We start from the raw sequence: 20847 nt of genomic DNA on the forward strand, positions 1-20847 counted from the left end.
TTAAAGAAGTAAGTATTCTTAAACCTCTATAAGCCTAACTGCCTCTGTTTCTTATATCAAAGAAGGGGGTAGGAATGGACAAAGAAAGGAAGATGCTGGTTATAGAAACAAAATAGATTAATCTACATCAGCATAGATATAGTAATACATAATATTCATCTATCAAAAAATTTTAAATGATTTAACTTTGGCTACTTGGCTACAAGTAGGTTTTATGTTCCTCATTACACTTGATTGTGCTATCATGGTCATATATTTCTTTAAAAGTGGAAAGAGAGGAGCCTGGATGGCTCGGTCAGTTAAGTGTCTGCCTTCAGCTCAGGTCATGATCCCGGACTCCCAGGATGGAGCCCCCATGTCTGGCTCCCTGCTCAGTGAGGAGTCTGCTTCTCCCTCTCCCTCTGTTCTTCCCCCGACTTGTGCACTCTCTCCTTCTCAAATGCATAAATAAAATCTTTTAAAAATATAAATAAATAAATAAAAATGTAAAGAAAATATGAATAACTATTATTGTAAGTCACCTCTGCTGCAACTAACTTCTCTAGACCAGGCTTTTCAGCAGGGTTGTTCTCTTACCTGATCTGCATTCCCTAAACACCTGCTTTTTACTCCATTATATAATTCTATTACATATCATATTTTAATTATTTGCTTGAAATCTGTTTCCCGTACTAGCCCTTGAGCTCAATTAGGGCAGGGATCATGTCTTACTCATCTATCACACAGGAGGCTGCACATATTTTCAGGTTGAATGAAAAGATGAATAAACCAACAAATGCTTATCCTTGCTGAGAGCACTAACTAGCAGCTGATTATTAAAAAACTAAAGCCTGGGGGCACCCGGTTGGGTCAGTTGGTTAAGCACCCGACTGGGTTTTTCCGCTCAGGTCACGATCTCAGGGTTGTGGGATCGAGCCCCATGTGGGGCTCTACACTCAGCACAGAGTCTACTTGTCCCTCTCCCTCTGCTCCTTCCCTCACTCACACACCCTCTCTCTCTCAAAAAAAAATAAAATCTTTTAAAAAATAAAAAATAAATTAAAAAAGCTAAAGCCTAGTATATATCAATTCTAGTAATAAAGGACTAGATAAATTGGAAATGCTCCTGCTGTAGAAAACAGAAGATGCTTGAAACAGAACATAAAAACTGCATCTAATGAAAAACATCACAGAGCTGCACAAGACAAGAATAAACTCCTGGGAGGTCCAAGGAGAGGAATGGAGCTCCAGAAGGTCAGCCAGAAATGTCTCTACCCCAGGGACATTTTCAGTCTGAGGGAGGACAGCTAAGGCAGGAGCCAGATGGGTGAGAGGTGAGGGAACAGAAACTGTGACCACCCCGTGTGTGGGGACACCTTACATCACCATCCGATCTCACGCACGGACACTTCAAGTACTTCAGGAAACAGCTCAGGCGCTTAGCGTCACTGAGGGTGGTAAGCATTCTTTCTCTTGTTTAGGATTCAAAGGTCTCCACCCTGAAATGGTGGTACAGCCTATACTCTGGAGATCCAGGAAAATGTCAAGCCTTCATCCTAGACTGCTAATTGTCCCAGATGCCCAGAAGAAGGAAAATAAAATCCTCTCTCTGGAAAAATAACTCCATTCTGTGTAAATTATTCCTAAAGATAATTTCTCAAACAAAATATTCAGTAAACCACCAAAAATCATAAGGGGTCTCTCTAGACAATATGAGAGCCAGGAACCACAGATGCAAGAATCAATAGGAATAGCACTCGAGGGAATTTAGATATCAGAGTTGACAGAAGTAGATTGTAAACCTATGTTTACCATGTTCATGGAGATAAAGGCTGATCTTACAAATGTCAACAAGAACCTAGAGGCACTACGTACATGAAAAAAGATTCAATTAAAATAATAGAACCGGAAAGACAATAACAAAGTAAACATTGAAGGGATGGCTTTAACAGCAGTTTAGATATAGCTGAAGGCAGAATTCATGAATTTTAAGATAGGTCATCAAAACTATCCATAACAAAGCATGCAAAGACACAATTAGGAAACACACAAAATACAGTAAGAAACAGAAGAAACAGGAGTTCTAAGGCTGGCTCAGTCGGTGGAGCCTGTGATTCTTGATCTCAGGGTTGTGGGTTCAAGCCCCACATTGCGTGTAGAGATTATTTAAAATAAAATCTTAAAAAAAAAAAGAAACACAAGAAACAGTGAGAAGGTCTAATATACATTTAATCGGAGTGTCAGAAAAAGAGAGAAGGAGGCAGAGTTGATAATTAAGTGGATAGTTTTCAAAACTCAAGATAAACCCAACAAAATACATGTTTACAATACCATAGATAAACAGCAGAAACTTAAAGAAAGCTTGAAAACCTTAAAGGAAGCCAAAATAAAAAGTAATTTTGTCATTAAAAAAATGACAGGGGCGCCTGGCTTCTCAGTCGGAAGAGCATATGACTCTTGACCTCTGGGTCATGAGTTCAAGCCCCACGTGGGGTGTAGAGATTACTTTAAAAAATAAACTGGAGGGGCGCCTGGGTGGCTCAGTTGGTTAAGCGACTGCCTTCGGCTCAGGTCATGATCCCAGGGTCCTGGGATCGAGTCCCGCATCGGGCTCCCTGCTCTGCGGGGAGCCTGCTTCTCCCTCTCCCACTCCCCCTGCTTGTGTTCCCTCTCTCGCTGTGTCTCTCTCTGTCAAATAAATAAATAAAATCTTTAAAAAAAAAATAAAAAAAAATAAACTGGAAAAAAAAGGACAGTTAACTTTCTAACACACAAAAGGAAAAAAAAGATATTAAAGTGTAAAAGAAAATTACTGACAGAGTTCTAGCTCCAGAAAAAATGAAATAAAGACATTTTCAAAGAAACAAAGTCTAACAGAATATGCCACCTTTTGATCCACTAAGAAATTCCTAAATATGGTCTTCAAGAAAAAGGAAAATTAGACGAGATGGAGCCTCAGAGATGTAGCAAGCAATGAAGATATGTGCAGAAGAAGGTTCATAGCCAGTTTTTGTAAAATCCCCAAACAGGTATAACCCAAATGTCCATCAACAGTAAAAAGGATGAACAAATTGTGTTATAATCATTTGGAATAGTATAAAACAGAGAAAACGAATAATCATCAGATTGTGCCGAAACATAGATGAATCTCACAGACATGAGGTAAATCTGAGCAACAACAGCAACGATGCCAAACCAAATATATGTGTGTATATGCGTGTGTGTGTGTGTGTGTGTGTGTATACTGCACAATTCCTTCAGAAAGGCAAAAGTAAACTATGTTATTTGAGGATCCACATTGCAGAGCAAAACTAAAAAGAAAAGCAAAAAATACAGTAACAGGAAAGAGCCTATGGGGGATTTCTGGGTTTCTGGTTATGTTCTTTGTTTGAATCTGTATGAGAACTACTTGATTATTCTTTTTATAACAGTAAACTAAGCTGTTTATTTACATTTTATGCACACTTTTGTATTTTTCTTCTATTTCATAACAATTCATTGAAAAAAAGTCCAACATCTTCCAAACTCCCCCAAAAACTCTCAGAATGAACTACCAGAGAAGGTATTGCAATTAACTTTTTGCAATTAATAAAACTCCCTAAATTATAATTTCCCATCAGTTTCATGATGGCTTAAGGGCAGGTATGTTTGCTGTGTGAATGTACATGCGTAAGTGCTTGCACACGAGTCATACACACCTTGACTTTAAAGATCCTGTGACTATTTTATAGAGTTTTCACTTTTCTATTTAGCCTACAATTTATTTCTTTATTATATGCCATTAACAGTTTTCCTACAACTTAGGATTTAAGTACAATTACTAAAAGCCTATATAAAATAAATCTACATTTACCACGTCTGAGTCTACAAAATCAAGAATCATTCTCTTCACAGGGACTCATATTGACACTTTGAATCATATGGAAGAAAAACCCAGAAAAAAATTAACTCCCTGAAAGTTTTTGTCCTTGAAACAACAAAGCTGGAAAGCCCAATTAGGAATGTCAGGTATGTTTTTAGATATCTTCCTTGGAAAACAACATATATGACAACTAGAATTGTACAAAGGAAAGCAAATAGAACAATTTATTCCAAGAAGCCAAAAGGGCCTCCAGCATCATATCAGAGAGTGGGAATAGAAGAGAAATCCTTTTGCAATGAGTTCATAGTAAAATAAAGGGCAAAAAAAAAAAAAAAATGGCAGATGCTTGGAATCCTATAAAAATGCGAAAACCAACTTTTATCCACCTGAGGCAGGTGTAGCATGCTAATTATGGCAGGAATTTTTCCATTAGTTTCATTCCAGGTTTCCTTTTATGCCCTTACCCTATGTTTCTCATTTTTCATAGATTTTAGCTTATGTAATTCTCCCAGATTATGAGACCCTAATCAGTTTTTGGTTTTCAGTTAGGGCAGGAAAAAAAAAATCATTCTGTAAGTAGAATCCTCCTTCTGGGGTATTTTCAAGTGCTAGGACACAAAGGTAGAATTTCATTTTTTTTTTCTTTTTCATCATTTCTTTGCAAATCTGAAGTCTTCTGTGATGATTGGCAGAGAGGCAAAGGTTGGGGTCCCCTACTGAAATGGGATGGCTGCCATGAAGAATGAATTCTTTACCTGGAAAGATATCAGAGAGATTCCCACACTCTAAGGGTTCTCCAGAAATAGACAGGCAGAAGATATTAAATCACATAGTGGGCAATACCCCAACTCATCTAAGTCAAACTGACGAAATTAATGTAGCTTAATCAGTAGGACCAGGTGGCAGTCACCCAAAAATTTGAAGGAACTCAAGGATGAAATTGGGAAGCTGTTGGCCAAGATACTGGATCCAATATTATAAACAGTCAGGACCAGCAAACTGGCAGATTGTGAATGTTATTCTGTCCATTAGAAAGGGTCAAGAGAGGACCCAGGGACCCTTAGAAAAGCAAGTGTCTCTTCCGCTTGTCCAGTCGCCAATAAAGAACAGCACCATTAGACACTAAAACGAAAATAAGTCCTAGGGGAAAGACAATATGGTTTCTGAAAAAAGAAAGCATGAGTCACTGATTTATTATTGGTCTCTGAGGCATGTAGATAAAAGGCCAAATGTTGGCACAGTTTAGAGTAAAGACTTTTTTTAAGAGCCAACATGAAATGGGACGTGAGGAGGTAATGGATATGTCAAACCATATGGCTAAGACAAACAATTTCTACACCCTGTCAAAATTCCAACATACTGGCAGGAAGGACACTTTTTAAGATTTGAAAGAGATCAGGCTGTGATGATCAGGGGCATGCTACTTCATACTGCAGGCAACAGATTTAAAACACTCGACCATTTGACGGTATTGGAAAAAGACCCAAAGTAAGTGAACTCCGGGAAACATTTCACCTAGCATCGAGTGTGAGGCTCTGTACTAAGTGATGGGACTACAGCAATGAGTAAGAGCCCTTCTGCTCTCTAGCAGCTCAGTCTGCCATATACATGATTCCAAGAACCATGGACTAGGGTCTGCATTTGGGACGTACCCCATTTATGACATGTAGGTAACTACTGATCGAATTCAGGTAGTACAACCACAGTTATGCAATTAATTCATCTGTTGGAGCCACAGTTCACAGAGGAATTAATATATTAGGCTATATGGAGCATAGACCTAAAACAAAGTGCAAATCCTTTGTTAAAATTAATGACAATTTCAGTACCAACACAGAAACCCCCAAACCCACTATTACCCGTCTGTTTGGTGGAGAAAGACATAATGGATTTTGAATATGTTCAACTCTCACATTATTATATCCCTTTACGTCATGGAGAAGGAAAGCAGACCTGAAAACAGTGTTTGTCATGACGGATAACACTACGTGAGGGTCTTTTTTTATTTTTTATGTGATGCACACATATATACACGCATATGCACACATTTCCAAAAGCTTCCTGAAAAGAAAATCAACTTTGGTTTATTACAATTAAAAAAAAAACACCAAGAATTTAAAAAGGAAAGGGCTATTTACCAACCATGAATTTGATGAATTCTGCCAGTCTTATGCAATCTCAACCTTGCTGAAAATTCTAAAACTTCTCTCTGTTCATGCAAGAACACCCAAGACACAGAGAATAATTTTGGCAGCATCAAGCACAGGAGATTGATGTCTCTCCTACAAGTGAAATGCTTCTTTTTTCTAATCAGTTTTAAACACCTACCTTCCCCTTTTTCTGCCACATTATCTAGGAGGCTGTCATTCCACAGAAACTTATAATATCGGTGTACAGGGGAAGTGTGAGTGTTCTCTGGCATGAAAAAAAAAAGAATTTCTTTGATGATCAGATTGTTCAGTATTTTCAAACCGCCCAATAGCACTTCCATAGGAACTCCATGAAGAAAAATAAGAGCTAAAAAAAAAATCCTCACAAAAGCAGGCACAGTGTGTTCTAGTTTCTCTGATAAATCTACTTTCCCTTCTTTCTTTCCTTGCACAATTTTTTTAATGGCATACAGTAATTGTGATTTGCAGTATCAGTTACCACTCAGAATAAAAATATAAATGGGGCTGAAAACTCTCTGCCTTCTCCCGGGGGACCATATTGAGAGATGATATCATGCTCCCTTTTCTCGTGTTTGCTTTGCATTACAGGACCTGGCCCATAGTATACCTTTGGTGAATGTGTTGAATGAATTTCCTATCCTCTTCTTCCCACTACTCCTTCTCCTAAAGAATAACTGGGACTACATTCTGATCCTCCTCTAGAATGAAGAAAAGAATTGCAAGCTTATTGACCTCACATTTGAAACCTAGCCAAGTCGCATGTCAATACTTCTGTCTAAAGAAGATCCCTCAGAAGGAGCAATGTCAATAGATAAAATTAGAAGGAAAATGTTTATGTGTGTGTCTGTAAATGTGGGTGTATAGACGTCTTGCCTACTAAATTGACAAAGCTAAAAACTCCTGTGATTGTCAAAGATTTAACACACATACATACTTTGCTAGGGAGAAGGTAAACAGTATTTTAAGATTTACTTATTTATGTAAGAGAGAGAGGGAGAGGGTGAGCAGGGACAGGGGCAGAGGGAGAGGGAGAGAGAGAATCCCAAGCAGACTCCCCACTGAGCATGGATCCCGACGTGGGGCTCAATCTCACGACCCTGAGATCATGACCTGAGCTGAAATCAAGAGTCGGACTCTTAACCCACTGAGTCACCCAGGCACCCCATGTAAGAGGTATTTTACAAGGAAAATTAGGAATTAAGTATAAAAAGCATCATGAAAGATGATCATAGCTCTTCTATGTCTAGGAATTTATTATAAGGAAAGAATATAGGATATACATGAAGATTCAGCCTCAAACATGGCAGCCAAATCTCTAATGGTCAAACATTAAAACAACCTAATTGAGTGCTTGCTTCGGCAGCACATATCCTAAAACAACTTAATGGGTCAGGATTAACAAGATGGTAAAGTTAATTATAATATGTCAAAATGACAGACTACAACACAGCTAATAAAAATGTATAGAATGGGATGCCTGAGTGGCTCAGTCGGTTAAGCATCTGCCTTCGGCTCAGATCATGATCCTGGAGTCCTGGGATGGAGCCCCAGATTGGGCTCCTTGCTCAGCGGGGAGCCTGCTTCTCCCTCTCCCACTCCTCCTGCTTGTGTTCCTTCTCTCTGACAAATAAATAAACAAATAAAATCTTTAAAAAAATGTACAGAATGCATATTAGCTAAACAAAAAGCATTTGGGTAAACAAAAAGAGCATGCTAAAAGCAAAATATGTTATAATTTTTTTAGATTAGGTATGTGCATATGTATACACTTAAATGTATATGTGCAGAAGAAAATGCATAAAAGGGCATCTTCAAGTATCGTATCCTGTCACTGTTTTTTCATTTTTCTCCATATCTGAATTTTCTGATTCATCTATGATGCATCTGAATAACTTCTGAAATAAACATATAAAAACAGACATAATAAAAAAATCCACAAGATCAACATAGTCTTCCTAAAAAAAAAAAATCGTTCAGTGAAATTGTTCAGTAAAACTGGAAGTGCCTGTGAGTTAATATCGGGTGATAATGGTCAGTAGAAATGGAGAGGAAAAATCTATACTCAAAAAGTCATCTGATGAACATGTTTCTCATTCTCATATATCTGTTAGGTTTGTTTTTTTTTTTTTCTTTTTAACTAAAAAGTCCCACTAAAAATCAAAAAGCCAATATTGAGATTTTCCCCATCTATGCAACTGATTCTTAGGATATATTGCCTTTTCTTTTAGATCAAAGCATCAAAATTGTGTTTGATCCAAAACAGCCATGTAGTGCCAGCATTTACATCTGAAGTCAACCTATTTATAATCACAGTTGGTTTTTTTTTAATGTCTGATTTTCTTTTTGTCCCTATGATGCATAGACGGTTAGTGATAGTACAACTCTGAGAGGAGCAGCTCGGCTTGGTTTTGGAAGTAGTCTTCTTTACTAATACAGGGCATTCAAAATACAAACACCACAGCTGGTCAATCAGGAAAACAGCATTGTGAACGTCAGGGCTTTGAGGGTACAAATTAGGGAATTAGTTTTTCCCCTAACAGAAGTATATTCACTAAGTAATTTGCTTTCTTTTAACTAGAGTTACCCCTTCCATTAACTGGAGAAGTAAGTCCAAATTAAAACTGCTATTCATCAATTACCGCTGGAGGCACGCTCAAACCTTGTGTTAGGACCACGGCAATAAAACTCATCAATTGCAATTTTCATCATTGTTATCTCAGAGCTCTCAAAAGGAATAATTTGGGAAAGGGAAGAAACTGGGAACTGCTAGTAATTGCTGACATGATGGCAAATATTTCTGAGGCTTTTTCATTCATTAAAGCATTAAATTTTTCAGTGGATTTTAATTTTGTCCTTGTTCAGTGAATCCTTGCTAAGCACTGCAGATACAGCGGCAAATATGATGGCATAGTCCCTATCTTCAAACAGATTATGTTCTAGAAAGAAGAGAATACATGGGAAATCATAATTACAAATCATGATGTGCACTTACAGGAAGGGCACAGGGTCTGAGAAAGAATAATGGGGAGATGCGAGTCCAGCTGGAGAGTCTGGGATCTCTTCCTTAAGGAGGTGACATTTCAGCTTCAACACAAAGGGTGACGGTCATGCACACTCCTCATAATACTCAACCCTCAAAGAGTATTTCATTAGTGATGCTCTTTCCTGATCTTCCTTCTATCTCCCCAGCCGTTCCGACCTCAGCTTTCACAGACTCTGAAGCTCCTCAGGACTAAGTTCTATACCCGCTTTTCTTCTCACTCCTGAGGTCCTCCCAAGGCAATCCATTCCACTTCAGGGACCTTGGAGAACATCTACGTGTCAGCCATTCCCAATATACTTTTCCAGGCCAGACCCCTTTTCCTAGCTCTGGATTTACATGTCAACTGCTTTCACTTGAAAACTTCATAGGAATCCCAAATTTAATGTAGCCAATGCTAAAATCAAGATATTTCACTCTCAAATCTTCTCCTCCTCCAGCAATTTCCATCTGCCCACACAGGAACATTCACTCAGTTGCCATATCAATAAGCAGATAGTCAACTATGACACTTGCTTCTTCCTCATCTCCCACATATAACTGGTAATTCAGCCCTGTCCAGTGGATTGGTAAAGTAAATCTTGAATTTCATCACATTTTTCCATCTCCCCTGCCATCAACTCTTGCTTGGATACTGCAAGCTTCTTCTTATCCATGCATCCATTCTTGTCCACCTCCAATTCTTTGTCTTAAATGAAAATCTTTTCAGATTACTCCCTGGTTTTAAAATTCTTTCTTTGTTCTGAAGATCAAGTCTAAAATCATTAAAATGGTTGAAGACTCTACATGTTATATCCACTGCCTTGTCTCGTGTCGGTCTTAGCATTATTCTCTGTGCTTCAGCTACAATGGACTTTTTTCAGTTTCTAAAATCAAAAGGATCTTCCTGGGGCACCTGGGTGTCTGAGTCAATGAAGCATCTGACTTCGGCTCAGGTCATCATCTCAGGGTCCTGGGATTGAACCCCGTGTTGGGCTCTGCACTCATCGGACAGTCTGCTTGTCCCTCTGCCCCTCCCCACCCCTGCTCAGTTGCTCTCTCTCTCTCTCTCTCAAATAAATAAAATCTTTAAAAAAAATTAAAATAAAACAAAATGAAAAGGACCTTCCTTTCTTAAAAACTGTGTATGTTCTGTTTCTTCCACCCAAAACATCCCAGGTCCCCCTGCCATATATTCTCTGAGTACCACACTCTGTTCTGTATCAGATAGGAGTGCACTTGGCTGCAAGAGACAGATTACCCAATGGAAGTGGTTTCAGCAATAATGACATTTAATGACCCCTAACAAAATGTTTGCAAGTATCACTTCCAGGATTCATGAAACATTTCAAAATCATTATTCAAGACCACAACTTGTCCCCTTTCTGCTCTGCCATTCTGTGCGCATTCACCTTTTGATTTAGGGACATCATCTATGGTTGCTAGGTGGCTATCAGAGCTCCATGTATCATGCTCTGAATCAACAGCATTCAAGATAGAAGTAAGGGAAAGAATGCTCTCCTCTTATGTGTATCACCCCTAGCTGCAAGGAAAACCTTTCTCAAGAGCCTCCTCACATTTCCTCTATAACGTACTGACCACAACTGTCATATGGTGGTTCCCAGTGTGAGGGAGCCTGGTTAGATGGGTATCAGGAGGGAGAAAGGAAGGAGGTTGGAATGGCTATAGAATACATGATCAACAGCATCTAACACATTCCTCGGACCACTTATCAAAATAATAAAGAATTAAATAGGAACATTTTGTTCATTGTCTCCTCTGTAAGATTATGAGCTCTTTGACTACAGGGAATGTTTCTGTTTCATAAGCCCAGAATTAGCACAGCACCTGGCCTACACAGGAAGTCAGTTAGTGTTGCTCGAATGATGAATGAATGAGTATGAAAGAGAACAGAGGCAGAAAATAGGTACAAAAGAGATAGAAGATTGCCAATGCAAAACTTCTTAAGCTGATTGTCATATCTCATCTCTCATGGTTCAGCTCTCCATTCCAGTTAATTTAAAAATAATCTTTTATTTTAAAAAAAATGGTAAAAGTGTTCAATCCTTTGCACAATGCATGCAATTTTCCTAACTTCTTAATTCCTACCATGTGAGTCGACATGGGTGTTGTTTTTATTGAGATCCGGGAATAAATTCTTTAAAAATATAAAATAAAATTATCAGCCCTGTAATAGAGTTAGATGATCTAGAAAATTTTGAATTGCCTCAAGTACATAAATGCAAATCAATTCTTGGCTAAATCACTCAAATATCATTTGACAAGAAAAACGTATAAAAGCTAGAACATTATTTAAAAGAGTAGTCATAAAATTTGGGGTCTGAATTTTCTACTTCTGAGAGCATCACACCAACAGATAAGGATGTCATTCAGATCAGCTGACTGAGAAGGCAGATGTAGAACGCTTGGCACATAAGGGATGCTTGACATATTTTTGTTCTTATATCTAGAGCAAGGGAAAACCTGGGTTTATTCCTAACTCTGTCATGTCCTAAATATGTAAGTACGGGTAACCTGAGGATGATCCTTGGTTCACAATGATACAGTAATCTTAAACTACCTTTCCATTATAAAGTGAAGTCATAACTTAAAGAGTTAAATGCAAAAAAGTGAAATGGAATTGTATATAGCCAACAATAGCCAACCTCATAAAATATTAGGGAATCAATTCATATTTACGAAAGTGTCTCTATCTCTAAGTGCAGAATCTGTTCATAGTTTCTGATGGATCCTGAAGGGGAGGAAGAAATTTTTTTTGTCCTAGGTTCCTCTAGCTGGACTAAGAATTAAATTTACATGAAGACAGATTAACAGGAAAAAAAAAAAAGTTTTATGATGTGCACATGGAGGCCAAATAATGAGATTGAGACTCAAACAAAGGACCACGGCTGTTTTTATACATTTCAGACAGTGAGACAATAAATTTGTGAGGAATGGACAGGATAAAGAAAACAGATGTTTGGGAGTTTTAATTAGTAAGGAATTCTAAGCAGAATTTGGGCTGAGGTAGTGGATTAGTAAAAACGTAACAGGTTTGTTTCTACAGCTTTCTTGGCTTTAAAGTTCCCGTCTCTGGTGGTAAGATGTCTTCTTACTTCTTACTGCAGGGAGGGTACCTTTCATAAGGGAGATTTGTTTCTTGCTTTCAGGAAGACACAGGGGGCCCCAGTGTCTTTGCACTGGCTAATTCCCAAGTACCTTCCATTCAAAATGATCAATATGCCATTGGGGTACAGTTTGGGAGGCCTGCCCTTGGCCCCTACCGTATTCTGTTTGGACATCTCAAAACACAAAGGGCTCTGACATACAAATGTCACAATTCATTTTTAAAGAGAGTTGTAAATATCTGCACATGCAAGACTAGGTTTTAATTTTAAATATGGCTTTCATTTGAAATAAAATTCCTTAAAAAGAGAAAATGACTTTAGCATTGGCAAAGGGAGTCCCCTAAGAAAAAAATGTAAACAGATGGCTGAGAAAGATCACCCACATGCTGCACACATATCTTGAAGAGGCATTTCTAAGAATGAAGTGGCACTTCCCAGCCTGGGCCACTTCCCACAAGAATCCTTATTTTACCCAGAAAAAAAACATGGGGTTTATACCTGTGGCCAGGAGAAACTCAGCAACTCCTTCCCACTTGCCCCACCATGATCCAGACATGTTTCCAAACTCCCCGCAATGTTCCCAAAGAAGCTAATAAATCCGTGTTTGGTGATCAGCCCTGAACTAACATCTTCCTGTATAAATGCGCTGTTAAGCCCTAGCTAAGCATATTAGGCATTCAATTTAATGTATGACACACATCTGTTCCACTTTCTCAGCAAGCAGAAGTTTCAAGATAACTTAAATCCCAGCCTTAATCAAGGAGAACAAAATCTTGGCAATGTTTAAAACTGAGGTTTAAAATATAATCCAAATGAGGGCAAGAGAGACCATTTTGCTATAACTAATGAGATTATATAATACCGAATTCTAATCCACAGAATCACCTGAGCAGAAACACTAGATTTTTTTTTTAATCTGAGTCTGTTTATTTTTCCTTTCCATGCCACCAACATTTACCAAAGACCTTCATCTTTATCGGTCCCAAAGCACCAAAATGTAAGCAAAAATGAGCCTCTGCAAACACAGTAGTTTAACCCCTTTCGAAGCCCAAAGGCCAGAAGAGGAAAACTCACAGATTTGTCTTTTACCAGGAGAGCGCAGCACTGAATTCCAGCCATCAGCATCTTGTGGGGGTTCCAGGCCACGGAGTCAGCTCTGTTATGCAAAAGAAAAAGGACAAGGGTGTGCTTCTACCGGAGGAAAGAATACTTTCATTAGCAGCACAAGTATTCAAGTTCTCAACAGGATTGCTGGTTTGAGTCCTCTGGGGTAGCTTGGAGTTTTCAAGGAAAACAGTTACTTTGTCTCTGTGTTTTCACCGTGTCGCTTAAGTGTGCAAGATCCAGAGAGGTTCCCTTGCCTAAATAAGAGGTGCTGGGCCCCCAAACAACATTTACCTGTGGATGCCCTGCAGAAGTTTGCGGTACTTCCTCGACATCAAAGCTGAGCCACCCCAAGAAGCCTGTTGAGATATTTACATAATCACAACAATGTTATTTCAATGTTATTTGTCGGCCAGTCCACTGACATCGAAAACTCTGAGTGACAACCTTGATGTGCCTTAGTCCATACTTTGTTTTAAGCAGGTGTTAAGCAATGTACACACCAAACATTTTTGCTCACTGGCTCTCACTCGGGCAAGGAGAGCCTCATCACAATAGATGGCCTCCCGTGACCCTTAGGATTTAAATTCACACATCATAAAGAAATTGGTATATGAACCTGCTGGCTTGTGTGTGGACAAGAAAGTGATTTAAAAGACACAGTCCATGCCTTCTCTAATCTAGAATCTAAAAGAGACAATCTCCTTTGTTCTTACCTTTCAGTATCATCACTGAAGCATAGCTGCTATGCAATGTTATATATTAGTTTCAAGGGTACGACATAGTAATTTGACACTTCTATACATCACTGCGTGCTCACCAAGATAAGTGTAGTCACCATCTGTCACCATACGTCGTTATTACAATATTATTGACTATTTTCCTTATGCTGTACTTTTCATCTCTGTGATTTCTTTATTTTATAACAGGAATTTTGTGCCTCTTCATCCCCTTCACTTATTTCACTCACCCCCCAACCCACCTGTGTGGCAACCACCAGTTTGTTCTCCGTATTGAAGAGTAAAATAGACAATATCCTTGGCAACGCTGGCTGGCGTTCTCCCAGACACAACGTATAAATGTTGATAGTGAGGCATGGGCTGAGGGCTGACCTTCGGAATAATAAATGCGGCTCGTGCTTGACAGGGTGGATAGAGGGATACACAGGAACTCATGGCCAACGAGGAAGGGCCTAGGTGAATCCTATTAATTAGATCTGTTCAGCCAAACAGCTTTCAGAAGGTTTTGCCAATCAAAAATCTAAGAGTGAGAGAAAGGAAGCCCGGGACTTTGGGAAGATGTACACTGGAGACTTATACATTATGAACAAAGGACAAGATGGCTGAAAATAGGAAATGGAAGGAAGCCCCACAGTCAGGAAGTCTGGAGGGAATAGAGGGGGATCAACGTGGCTAATAAGGAAGTCAGGCTGGTCCTTGCAATTGAACAGATTTCTAAGTTTTAATCTGTAGGGCGAGGAAGGGTGATAGCTGTGAGGAAATTTGAGGGGACCAGCTTGGGCTCTGTTGAATGCCTCCATGGTTATCAAAACCACACAATGTTGCCTTGGGAATGGAGTCATTATTACCTCAAACTTTTAGTGGAAAAATTAAGGTTCAGAGGTGGGAGGTGACTTGTCCGAGGTCTCACAGGCATTAAGTATTAGATTTGGGAGCCAAAGCCCGTTCCTGCTTCAGGATAACATCATAGCTTAGGTCCCCATGGTAGAATACAGTGTGGGGAGCTGAAGGTGATGGAAGGAGGTGCGCTCAGGAGCCTCGCACACCACACTCACACACCTTCCCTTCTCCTGCACCACCTTCTGCCTCCTCTTCTTCCCCCCCAAAATAAACAAATGCTCCCAATCCTAGTGCATGGAAGTTTTAAAATCACATCGACTCTTTCGAGGCATTAGCTCCCCGGTTTAGAGGGGCTTGGCAGGGTCAGGAACAGTTCCTCCATAGACTTAGTCCTCGAAAGAGCTGACGGGAGAAGAACCACAGCCCCGAGGGCAGTGCCCTACTTATATTTGCTTCCCTTTCTGAATTCCTAACCCTCAAACTTGCAAAAACAGCAAACCAATTACCTAATTGTTGAAGAAGCGAGGTTTTTCAACTCAGGGAGGGCTGTCATTTAGGGAGCTAGGCCTACCTGTTGGGCACCACACTTACCATGTTACTTAACATTTTTCTCTTTAATTCATTAGTTAAGAAATTAATAGTAAGACCAATCCACACAGGGAAGTGGAGGCAAGGGTGGAATTGAGATCTGGCAGCTTCTAAAGCCCCTGACTTTAAATACAGTGTTTCCTACCTCCCCTGGGACTTGGAACGAAGAGTGGGTGGGACACGTCGGGACGCTCTGCTGGGAGCGCCAGGCTTCGCAGCAGCCACAGCCTCTGCCTCAGAGAAGAGCCAGACCAGCCAGAACTTTCTAGTCTGAGGCAGAGGCTGAAGTAACATTTGCCCTCTTGGAGAAAGAGAAAACTAAAGTTTTCCTTATGCTGCTGTGTAAAGAAGCATTGTAATTAACCAAACATAAGACACTATCCAATGTAAGAGTCACCATTTTTTATGTACCACAAAGAAAGAAAAAAAAAAATGACATCAGCATACCAACTTCAGCTCCGTTAAAATGTAAACAAAATCAGTGCATCTTAGAATGAATAAAATATGTTACATATGCAGGGCAACTTGATTTTATGAAACACCCAGGAGGATGAGCAACCATAATTACAGTTAAAAAAATAAATAAATAAAGTAGATGCCAGTTTTAATATTTTAAAGGATTTTTAAAATATTTTCTAGAAAATTTCAAACAGGCCAAGGTAACTACTGCAATTTTGTTGATTTTTATCTTTAAGGTTAATAAACTATACATGGTGTATGAAGTTTCTTCAAGATAAGCTACATGCTCCTTTATCAAATTTTATCAACAGTTTCAATGTTATTACAATAACAATATAATGTAATATTACCTTATATCCAGCCTGTCATATTAAAGCATGAGTGAATATTGTCTCAATGTGAGAGTTAATTTCTTAACCAGGTCAGATAAACTGCTGTCCAATTCTGTCTAATACTACTAGATGCCTACTATGTGCAAATCGAATAATTTGTGTGGCTTAAACATATCCTCATAAAAGTGTTTCCTTCAAAAATCCCACCTTCAGGTTTGTTTTAAAAAATCTAGGGAGGTTTTCATTCATACTTCTAAGTCACAATTCTCTCTGAGCCTCTCTCAAGTCTCTTAATCTCACTCCCAATTTAGAAACTGCTGTACTTGCAATGCTTTGCATAAACTATATAATCCATATTTGATGTTTCTTTTATGAGAATGGAATTTTTAAGTACAACTGCTGATAGATTTGATTTTTCCCCCTTATTTCCACAGTCACAAAGTAGTCACTTCATATCATCTTTTAGGACATAATGTATTATTATGCTCCGAAGTCTATAAAAATCAGTAAGATAAAAGTTGAAATGTGAACAGATACAAATGCTACAATCCCATTTAAAGTCACAAATAATCCACCTGAAGGATTGCCACTGGCACACTAATAGAGCCCGGAACTCGACTGAGCTTTATATCATGGCTGCTTTTACCGAGCATTAGCATATGCTTAATGAAAGCCTTGAGCTGCTGAAAAATTCTCTCTGTAATGAAGACACTTTGCTTTGAAAGCCTAAGATCATACAAACTATAAAAGTATGTGTAGGTATATCCCCCAAATGCTGTTACCTTCCGTTCAAAAAGTCAGAAATAGCATTCTTTCTTTTTCTGCCAAGTAGGCTATGAATCACTCACTTACCAGAAGAAAGTTCCCTACAGTGTCATCAGCAAGTTCAAAACCGTCCCTTCTACTGGATTGAATCAAACTAATTAACTCCTAGTTCTACCAAAAAAAAAAAAAGAAGAAGAAGAAGAAAAAAGAAAACCCAAAAAGCTCAACAAGCATTCATAACTGTCTGAATTCAGATTTTTAACCCTGGATGAGTAGAATTTAAAGAGTTACCTTTAATTAAGAAAAAAATTTATTATGAACAACCCCAGGACTTACAAAATTAGTTAGAAAAAAAAAAAGCCAATTCTTTAAGTCAGAAAATTATGAAGAATGTAAGTTATCCCAATCCCTCTCAAATAATTATCTATGATGCGGGGCGCCTGGGTGGCTCAGTCGTTAAGCGTCCGCCTTCGGCTCAGGTCATGATCCCAGGGTCCTGGGATCGAGCCCCGCATCGGGCTCCCTGCTCTGCGGGAAGCCTGCTTCTCCCTCTCCCACTCCCCCTGCTTGTGTTCCCTCTCTCGCTGTGTCTCTCTCTGTCAAATAAATAAATAAATAAAATCTTTAAAAAAAAAAATTATCTATGATGGATCCAGATAAAACCTGCTTTAATGATAGCATGCAATTATTAATGCAGCTGTTTGCATTTGCCGGCTGATTGGAATCATGTAATTGCAGAGCTACAAGATACTTTACAGACCACATCAGCCTCTTCCCTCTTTATAAATGAAACCAAAGCCCAAACAGCTAAGGTTGCAATGAAGAAGAGGCTGATTGGAGCCCAAAGTCAAAGTCTCTTGATTTTGTAGTTCAATGTGTCCCTCATCCCGTGCTGCCTCAGTGACAGCAGATGCAAGGGACCAAAGAGAATGGTTCGTGGGAGAAGAGGAAATAAAATGGAATCTGGAAAACAAAACCAAAACTTACATCAAGCCTTGGCATCTTCTTCTCTATTACCTTATGGAAAAAAGCAGATTTATTTCCCTTAATTAGAAATACACACTTAAATAAAAGTAGCTGGGGACCTCACGTCTAGTTTCTGAGAACACAAAAGATTTCCCACCAAAGCTGCAAATAGACTAGAAAGTTAACCCGATGCGCACATACAAATGCACTTACGTCCACATGAAGCCAGAGGCCATGCCTCTCACAGATGTCTGCTATTTCATCCAGAGGATCAAAGGCTCCCAACACAGTTGTACCAGACGTGGCACAGACGAGAAACGGAGCTGCTCCCTGTGAGGAGGATCCACACACAAGAACCGTCACCATCACCACTAAGTCTGTCCTGTAGTAGGTTGGTAAACATAATGTTTATGCAGCCAAAAATTTATCTGGTTCCTTTGGAGGTAACCATTCAGACACAGTGTTTTTCAGCTTCTCTACAATATGGTCCCTTGTCCTTTCCAAGAGGTCAAGGAAACCAAGACAATGCTATGACAACAAGAGTCTTTTTTCCCAACTCCACATGCACCTTTAACTGTTTTTACTCTCATTTTCTTTCTGAAGTGTTTTCTGTTCTTTAGATTTCCCACATACAGAGTGAGTAACCTCCACTGCAATTGTAAAATGGCCTTCTGTGTGATTCCTACCTCCTTTTGGGGGTGATTCACTGGGTCCCGAACGCCAGCATTGTTACACCTCCACAGAATAAAAACAAAGATGACTGGAAAATAAACAGCGCGAGGTGCAAACCACAGAGGTCTGTCTGCCTGTCTCCTTATCAAGTAAGTGCAGTTGCAAAACAAAGAGAGTGATCAGGTACAAATTGGCAACAAACGGGGATAGTGTAACCTCATTGGGATACACTTTCCAAAATGGGTGCCCCAACAGAGAAATCCATTAGAATGTTCTAGAAAAGAGAACCTGCATCACTCCTACCATGACTCTGCCTCTTCATACAGCTGATGGCTGCACCTTATAGAGTGAAGAGGTGCCGGAGGGCAACAGAGGTGGGCGGGGAGAAGGGAGACTGTGGGAACACACACAGAGATGGATGGTAATTCCGGCCAAGCTAGCCAAGCACCCTGGCCCCATAAAGAACTTTATAGCAGCCAGGTAGAGAGAGGTGCATGAGGTGGTTTCCTCACAGATTTGCCCCAGCATGTCAGCAAAGATGTACTGCTCACTGTGGAAGTGCCCTGGAGGGACAATTTGCAGACAAAGGTAGGGGTGGGGGAAGGGATGAGAACCCTAAGACTAGAGCACTTGAGGACTAAGGGACAAGAGCGTTCCCTGCCTATAAAAGTCATTTTACCTCCATTTAGGATGGAGTCATTTTGTTCTCTCGGTTTTATCTTAAAGCTCAGTTGTTCTTGCAATATATTTTTATGTCCCATTTAATGTCAGGAGTTATTCCTTTTGAATCAGACTCCTTCCAATTTAACTGACCTTTGACAGAAAGAAGTTATTTCTCAATAGAAAGTGGAGCAGAGCAATGACACTTGGGCCACATCTTTAAATCGAGATGCAAAGGAAACAAAGTGATGGTACCCAATGAATCCATTTGCCATCTGGGGAGACGGTTGTGACACATGGAATCCAGTCCACAGGAAACTGTTAGAGCAGGGCCAGTGGGTGATGGAGCCCCTGGGGAACCACCTCCTTTGGGAATTCTTCCCTGTGCTCAACTACCCACAGATTACGTCTTTATCACGTCAGTGACCAAAATAAAATGAGACCAGATTTACATCAATCATTAAAAGGAAGAGAAAAAGTAATTTCCTAAAAACACGGAAGGTGTCTTTAATGTTTGGAGTGTTCCTCGTAAACTATGTGACACCCTGGCAGTTGTGAGAAAATACTTTTGCAAGCTATTACAGCCTACTAATGAGTTTTCCTCACCTTTTTAACAATCTAGCTATAAATATCAGGCCCCAGAATCAAACTTTTGCAACCTGGATTTAACCTTCCAACTTTCTTTTTTTTTTTTTTCCTTTCTCGTATCTCCTGCTATTAATGAGAAAATTCAGTGGAAACAGTATTGATTGTGTGCTGCTGATGAACTGTATTCCCTAAGGAAGTTTGTCATGTGACACAATCATACACAAAAATACTTTCAAATATTCAGCAGTTATACGAGTCTGATCTTTTCATGAGAACTTTAGAACCTCTGATGCTGGGCGCCTGGGTGGCTCAGTTGGTTAAGCGACTGCCTTCAGCTCAGGTCATGATCCCAGGGTCCTGGGATCGAGTCCCGCATCGGGCTCCCTGCTCTGCGGGGAGCCTGCTTCTCCCTCTGCCACTCCCCCTGCTTTTGTTCCCTCTCTCGCTGTGTCTCTCTCTGTCAAATAAATAAAATCTTTAAAAAAAAAAAAAAAAGAACCCCTGATGCTCTGTGGTTTTCACCATCTTTGGAATGGCGTCAAGTAAAGGTCACTGCTCAACAGATTTTTAATGGATTGTGGTGGGCCAGGGAAATGAATCCCAGCAGGAAAAAAAAAATTGATGTACTATCCCCACACCTGTAACAATACGAACTCAAAGCTTGACACAAAAGAGCTAGGTCTAAAGCTATTAAAAAAATAAATAAATAAACTATTCACCAGATATTATCTCAGAATGGATACGAGGTTTGTCCTTGGTGAATCCAGGCTCAAGTTTTAACTAACTTGAAAGAAAACTGAGGAGACATACCAACTCTCACTCCATGGCCCTACTTTTAAATGCGCCTAAAGCAAGTTTCACTTTTTCAAAACTCCTCTTTTCAAGTTCTCAACTTTAGGATATGTCAGTTTCATGTACTTTCATTGCCGAAACAAACAAAAATTTGTACAATGAAAATAACAATGACTGCCGTG

The 20847-nt window shown here is 39.5% G+C and overlaps 1 protein-coding gene across 1 annotated transcript in view; it reads right to left on the bottom strand.

Moving 5' to 3' along the window:
• The window catches only part of GADL1 (glutamate decarboxylase like 1), a 163243-nt gene that overhangs the window by 95834 nt on the left and 46562 nt on the right, over positions 1 to 20847 (bottom strand). The window contains exons 9-11 of the mRNA XM_045903926.3: positions 18167 to 18283; positions 13558 to 13622; positions 13234 to 13315 (exon numbers count right to left, since the gene is read on the bottom strand). Coding sequence (XP_045759882.1) covers positions 13234 to 13315; positions 13558 to 13622; positions 18167 to 18283 — 264 coding nt within the window. The remainder of the gene's footprint in view (positions 1 to 13233; positions 13316 to 13557; positions 13623 to 18166; positions 18284 to 20847) is intronic.

This window comes from Mirounga angustirostris, unplaced genomic scaffold (genome assembly GCF_029215605.1).
Source record: "Mirounga angustirostris isolate CCGP_5_RB_7025 unplaced genomic scaffold, mMirAng1.0.hap1 SCAF_1, whole genome shotgun sequence".
Taxonomy (NCBI): domain Eukaryota; kingdom Metazoa; phylum Chordata; class Mammalia; order Carnivora; family Phocidae; genus Mirounga; species Mirounga angustirostris.